Raw genomic sequence first — 6,536 nt, forward strand, 5'->3', positions numbered from 1 at the left:
ACTTGATGTCAGGATTTCAGATTTTGATCTGGATTGAAATGGACAAATATATTTTCTGATTATAGGTCCTTCAGCAGTGTAATGCTCCTGAACCAATGTCAATTCTTCCTTTGTAAGATTCCACTAACTGCCCCCTCTCCTGTGTCTTTCCAGAACCTAGTTATGTTTATGAGTGACTTTGTGGACTGGATGATCCCAGACATTCCAAAGGAAATCAGTGATCGCATGTCTAAAGAGAAGTCTTTACTGGTGGATCTCTTCCTGAAAGAAGAGCAGACCAAACAGCACATAGTGGAGGTCCTCTCTTCCCAAGAGAAGGAGAGGAAAGAAGAAGACCTTGATGAAAACCCCAATGAGAATGATGTTGAGCCACTTGAAAACTGCACTGAAGATGCAGATGCTTCCCACTCCAAGCTCAGTAATGCAGGACCGGAAGTTATATAGAAACTGCTTTAAAGTAAACCTATGTTTCTTTAGTTGGGGCATTCCATGAAATGGCAAGGTGTCACTCAATAAGGAGCAGCAAATCCCTGATCTGTACTAACAGCTCCCGAGGTGAACAGTTCTGTTTTGTTACTCGTGTTGCCATTTTGAAAATGTTGATGCAAGAACTACTACCTTTTACAGATGTGGTGGACCATGATTTGACTCTTTAAAAATAGTTTATATTTTTACACCAAGCAAGGCAGGGATTGTCATAACTTTGTATTCCACAGGAAGGCTTTTCCAGATATTTTCCATCTCCCGAGTAACGGTGCAAGTGAGTCTGGTCATTAGCTTCAAAACAATTCACGGCAATGGTGACAAGTTTCCTTTCAGATTGCTTTCTTGCCATAACTAAAATATATTGTGTTTTTATTAGAGATACTTCTGGTTTAATTAGGAATTGAGTCTCCATTTTTGTTTCCTTAGCTGTTTGGGTAAAGGCAGATTTCACCCTGCTGCCCAAAGTTTAAAGTGATTCGTTTTCACTGCTGCCCAAAGTTGCGGTGTTCTGCACAGTGCCTCGTTTCGTTTTGAGGGAAGTAAATGTGGGAAATGTAATAGTTAGTCGGGAACTTGTAAACAATTGGTGTGATTTGAGTTATGTGAATCCAAAAGCAGCCTGGCACTTCCTATTCAGTGTATCTTACCCTCTTGGTAGTTGATCATTCATCGTAATCAATGGAAAATCCTGGAATAGCTTCCACAGCAAATTGGTTCTATCCATGTGAGCACCTTTTGGGAGCATTTAGAAGCAGCCTCACACTAACTAATGTTACAGAGGAGCCAGCTAACTTAATGGCAGTGCCACCAATGCCTGGATGTTTTATAAGCACCATTTCCTTCCTGTGGTAATGAAACCAAGTTTGCCGTCTGATTTGCTTTCACAATGGGGCCTTAGTGGGAGAATTCAATGATATAGTTATCTTTAACTCTTGCACCTTTTAACTTTTAGCAAAGACTGCAGGACCCTGAATGATGCACAAACCATTTACTAGCTTGAGTAGATAGGTTATTAGCATTCAATAATATGATTGGCTGAATAAAGGGGATTAATTCCTGGTGGAGTCCCAAATTCTAAGAATTGTTTCTGAAACTAATAGTGGGGACACGTTTTAGGATCCCATTTCAAATTGAGAAATAATTACATTCAGTCAACTTTCTGGATGTTGATATTTTGATACAGGAAACTAAATTGTTTAGAGGAAAAGACTATCCTGTCATCCTTTTATCCTTTTATCCTTCTATCTCTGTTTCTATCTCCTTTTTTTGCCTTTTCTCCCTCCCTGCCCCTCTCTTCACCATGTTTCCCCCCAACACCCCACATTCTCTGTCCGCTCCTGCCCATCAACCCGCACCCTACCCCCCCACCAATAAAGCTGAGTATAGTTACAATTATTTTCTTAAATGGATCTAATGCTAACTGTGTGAGATGGTGCCATTGACAGTGCTGTTACCTTCCAGCCACCCTAGCTCCTACAGCTGGAAGGTAAAGCTGTAGGCTCCAAGCTGGTTCAGTATAACTTTGGATTTCATCAAAGCTATTTTATTATCAATGGTCAAAATCAACGTGTATTTCATGTTTCGATTTTGAAAATTAGCAACTTTTAAAGAATGTGCACTTTAGTGTTTTTAACTTTTGTTTGAATTGGGTTATAACTAAAATTATCATTTCAGCAGAACATTGTCCATTTTTATGAGGGTGATTTTCACTTTGTAGAGGGTTAACCTGTGACACTATACCTCAGCTGTATAGAACATCCTTCACTGATTGCATTCAGAGTAACCCCTCACAGCGGTGTCATCGGTATCGGTTGTAGATATTACTTTCCCATAATTTGCATTTCAAAGCATATTTATCGTGTGTATTTTTACAGTTTGTGAAGAAATGCTTTAATTTATGTCTGTGTTCCAACTCTCGCATAATTTCTAATTGCTCCTTAAAACAAACTATATTGTCTAAATTTTCCAATTGTAAGTTCTAGTGATGCAACTGCACAGAGTTCCCTCTATGTCAGCCACTACTGAAATAAAATGATTAGCTCGTAATGTTTAATACATATACTTCCACCTAGATAACTGATGTCTTGAAATTTAAAAAGTCTTAGTTTAAATGAATGCTCAGTTTAGGCTTTCCCTAACATTTATCTTGTGTTCGTGATGAGCCTGTAAAAGGCAGTCCATTATGAACTGTAATTGTTTTTACACAAAGTACATTAGGCTAGTACAGATCTAGAAACCTGGTAAATAACTCACTGGGAAATGCTTTTTCCCCTCTAATCTGAGAGAATGTACAAATCTTGTACCTTAAACCAAAGTCACTAATTAAGTTTGCATCACCCGACCGAAAATTAAACCTGCTCCATGTCAATGTAAAATTCCGCATTCAAAATAACACAATTCGATAAACAACAACATCTCTTTTAGAAAAGATAAATCATTCACTTTAAATTGTATCTTGATTTATGTTGATTAAAGTAGAAATTCATAGAAAGTAATCTGCCAATAAGACATGAACTGGACTGTGAGCAGTATGATCTATTTGCATTGAGTAAGGGATGTTACAAACAGCATTGCTATTCTTCATACTTTGAACAGTTTGAAGGACTGTTTGCAAATAAAGTTGAAAATTTGATGCTTTACATAGATTCACATTCTCTCCTTTTGTGAGATTCTGAAGCATATTATTTTAAGTGGGGATTCTACAAAACTCTACTGAGTACTGTAGAAGGGGAGATAATTTTGGGATGCTGATACACTTCTGATGTAGGCTGTAGATTCAGATTTCCATTCTGCTGGACAATAATCCTTTGCAAACTGTTTTATAATTTGTAAAATAAAGAACTGAGACCAGAGATCCCTTCCTTTATCATGTGCTGAAATTGACATTGCTGCCATTCTATTTTGTTTGAACATATTTCTCTCCGTTACCATGGCCTAGTGCGTTTTGATGTGTTGAAATGTATGCCTTTCATGTTTTGCTTTAAAACAACTTTACTCTTTTGGCAGAAAATTTATTTAGGTCATTCTTCACTGTCCACAATAGACTTTTGAGAAGAAAGTCTTGCCATTTTTTTTCAAAAAAGAAACTGCATCATTTGTGTGCAAAGATTTTGTTTCCCGTTTATCTGAGTGTGTTGGCTGAATCACATGTAAAAGCACATTGAAAATTGTGGAAATGCAGGGAACCAGATAACCGCTTAGAATTCTGAAAACTCTTAAGTCTCAGCCTGTTAAAATATTTTTGTATAAAACTATTCATTATCCTGGAAAGTTTAACAAAGTACTCATTTGCAGATCGCCTGTGATTCGAAGTTTGATAATTTGTTGAAATACTATCCTGTTAATGAAGCACAAATGTACATCAATTCACTCCTTCGAAATGGGTCCTTGGCAATATTTTACTGTTCAAGTTGTCATCATGTCCCCCATTCTCTCCTTACTTAATCAGTGTATTAATGATGTAACCTATTCTATTGTAAGGAAGTTTGCATATGAGCAATTATTTCCTAATCCTGATCTATACTGTTTGACAGGATTCCAATGTAATGGTACTTTAATGATTTTGACATAATTTTATCTTTATACAACTATGCAAAATAATATGAATAATGAATATATGCCGGAACAAATAAAGTTCAATTTTAGGGTTTTTATTTGAAGATGTCATTTATCCTGTTCTGTATTCTTGAATTTCTCATAGTTACACTTCACCGTCTCTTGGCCCCTCTGGAGGACACACATTTAATTGACTTTTCCCCAGCCCAGGAGCTATTAACTGAACTGTGATGAACTTTGTCTTAATTTGAGTTTTTTATTATGATGCATGACTTCTGTCATTGTAGGTGCAGAGGTGGGGTGACCCATAAAGCTTTTCACTTTTTTTCATGTAAATGTACACATGACAATAAATTTCTAATCTCATCTAAATGATGTGACAATATAGGGGATTTCATGCACCCATCGCAATGAAAGCCATTAATGCTGGTCTCACATCATGATGGGTAAGACATCAGTCTCCCAAGAGAATGGGCCTGGGGGAATCTCCACTAACCATAGCAGCATGTCCGTCAGGCTAGTTTCTGAACCTATCGTTATCAGCGGTGGTTCACTAAGCCCTATCTCCTGCTGCAGAAGGGCACCAGGCAATCCCACAGCCATCTGGGAAGGGCCACTCTTTCAAAGGCACTTTGAACCTGAATGAGGGAATCTGGCATCAGGAAAGAGGGACTACCCATTGTAAACCAAGCTAGTCCTTACCTCTGACAATCCACCACATCCAAACATCTCCCAAGACACTCCATGATCCCACATCACTCACCTAATTCCTGGTGAAGATCCCATGGAACCGCTAGCCTCCGATTACCCAGAAGCTCTTAGAGGACTGCAATCCTAAGGGTCTTGGGTTAGGTGGTGATCTGGTACTGACCGTTTGTGTCTCAGAAGTGAGAGAAATCCGTGAGTCATAGGATCCTAGAGCTGTACAGCACGGCAACAGACCATGTGGTCCAACCTGTCCAATTAGTGCAGGTATTGAAAATTTAAATTCTAGCATTGTCTCAGACTTGCATTCAAATTTGTTCAACCTGAATGTCTCTGTCTTTCTACACTTCAGTCTCCAGGTGTGAATAAGATTAACCATCATCTCTGCAAAGAAAAGTTATTAACTTCAAGGTTTTGAATTCTTTAGGTCTGAAATATCACTTGTCCATTCCACTGTGGGTCCAGATGACTTTGTTTAGTCATGTTCTTGCATTTTCACCCCTGTCTTTGTCAACAGTCCCATTGAAGTGGATTTGGTCCTGATAAGCGTCATTAGTATTTGCTCATAATATTCACATGGTGTCCACTTTGTAAGTATTCCACCTTTGAAAAAAGACTTTTATATCTCCATTGAAGCTTCAATTGTTTTGCTAGGGTGTCACTAATGAACTAACTTGGAATAGAATTCCTACATTCTGGAAACAGGCCATTCGGTCAACTCTCCAAAAAGCATCCAACCCAGAAACATCCCCCTACCCTTTTCCTGTGACCCTACAATTCCCATGACTAATGCGCCTAACCTAAATACTGAGCAATTTAGCATAGCCAATTCACCCTGACCTGCATATCTTTGGACTATGGGAGGAAATCAGAGCATCTGGAAGAAACCTACGCAGACAGTGGGAGAACGTGCAAACACTTCAGACAGTCAGCCGAGGGTGGAATTGAACCTGGTGCTGAGAGGCAGCAGTGCTAACCACTGAGCCACTCTTGGTGTCTCTTTGGCTCTCCGGTCCCATGTTCATTTATTTGCATCAGTTGCCCTCCTCTGCATCAATCCTGGCAGTCCCTTTCAATATTCTACCTATGAATGCTGCCTTAAAACAGACACTCCTGATCTATAGCTGTGAAACTTCTATCAAAATCAACAAAACTGAGATATGACAATCAATTTTGATTTGAAAATCTAACTTTCCTACAAAGCTGAGCAGGAAGAGCACCTTAAGTTAATCAATGCCTGGCCTCCTTGTGAAAAGAACTAGAATCCAAGGGCTTTAATATGATCAGCAAAGGTGAGGTGAGGCGAGAGAAAATAAATTCTTTCCCACAGTGAATATTTAGGGTCTGGAATGCACCGCCTGAAAATATTGTGGAGGGAGGTTCAACTGAGGGATTCATGAGAACATTGGATGTTTATTTGGATAGAAACAGTCTGTAATGGGATGGGGATGAAGGAGGAGGCTGGCACTGGGTAATGATGCTTGTTCAAAGAGCTAGTACAGGGTCAATGGGCCAAATGACCACCTGCAACTTAATAATTCTGAGATTCTAGAACCGGGATTGCCCTGCATTGGCCCTATCTTCTCACGGGCATGAGTGACCTTCCATATTTTCAAAAGGTCAAGCAATTTCTGACTGCAAATTTTCCTTGTTCGGTGAATCCTCTAGATTATGAAATCCTGTCCATGTTGCAACATCTGAAAATGTCCACCTCTTTCAGAAATCTGATGATAGTGGTATTAAAGAACCACTCTCTGACTCTTCAGCCAACATCAGTGATAACAGGATCT

General features: G+C 39.0%; 1 protein-coding gene across 3 annotated transcripts in view; it reads left to right on the forward strand.

Moving 5' to 3' along the window:
* The window catches only part of ano1a (anoctamin 1, calcium activated chloride channel a), a 214,552-nt gene extending 210,427 nt beyond the window's left edge, over nucleotides 1–4,125 (forward strand). For all 3 annotated transcript variants that reach the window (XM_072592818.1, XM_072592819.1, XM_072592821.1), the window contains one exon: nucleotides 154–4,125. In XM_072592818.1, coding sequence (XP_072448919.1) covers nucleotides 154–444 — 291 coding nt within the window. In that variant the 3' untranslated portion in view covers nucleotides 445–4,125. The remainder of the gene's footprint in view (nucleotides 1–153) is intronic.
* The last annotated feature ends 2,411 nt before the right edge of the window (nucleotides 4,126–6,536 follow it).

Source organism: Chiloscyllium punctatum, chromosome 22, assembly GCF_047496795.1.
Source record: "Chiloscyllium punctatum isolate Juve2018m chromosome 22, sChiPun1.3, whole genome shotgun sequence".
Classification (NCBI taxonomy): Eukaryota; Metazoa; Chordata; class Chondrichthyes; order Orectolobiformes; family Hemiscylliidae; genus Chiloscyllium; species Chiloscyllium punctatum.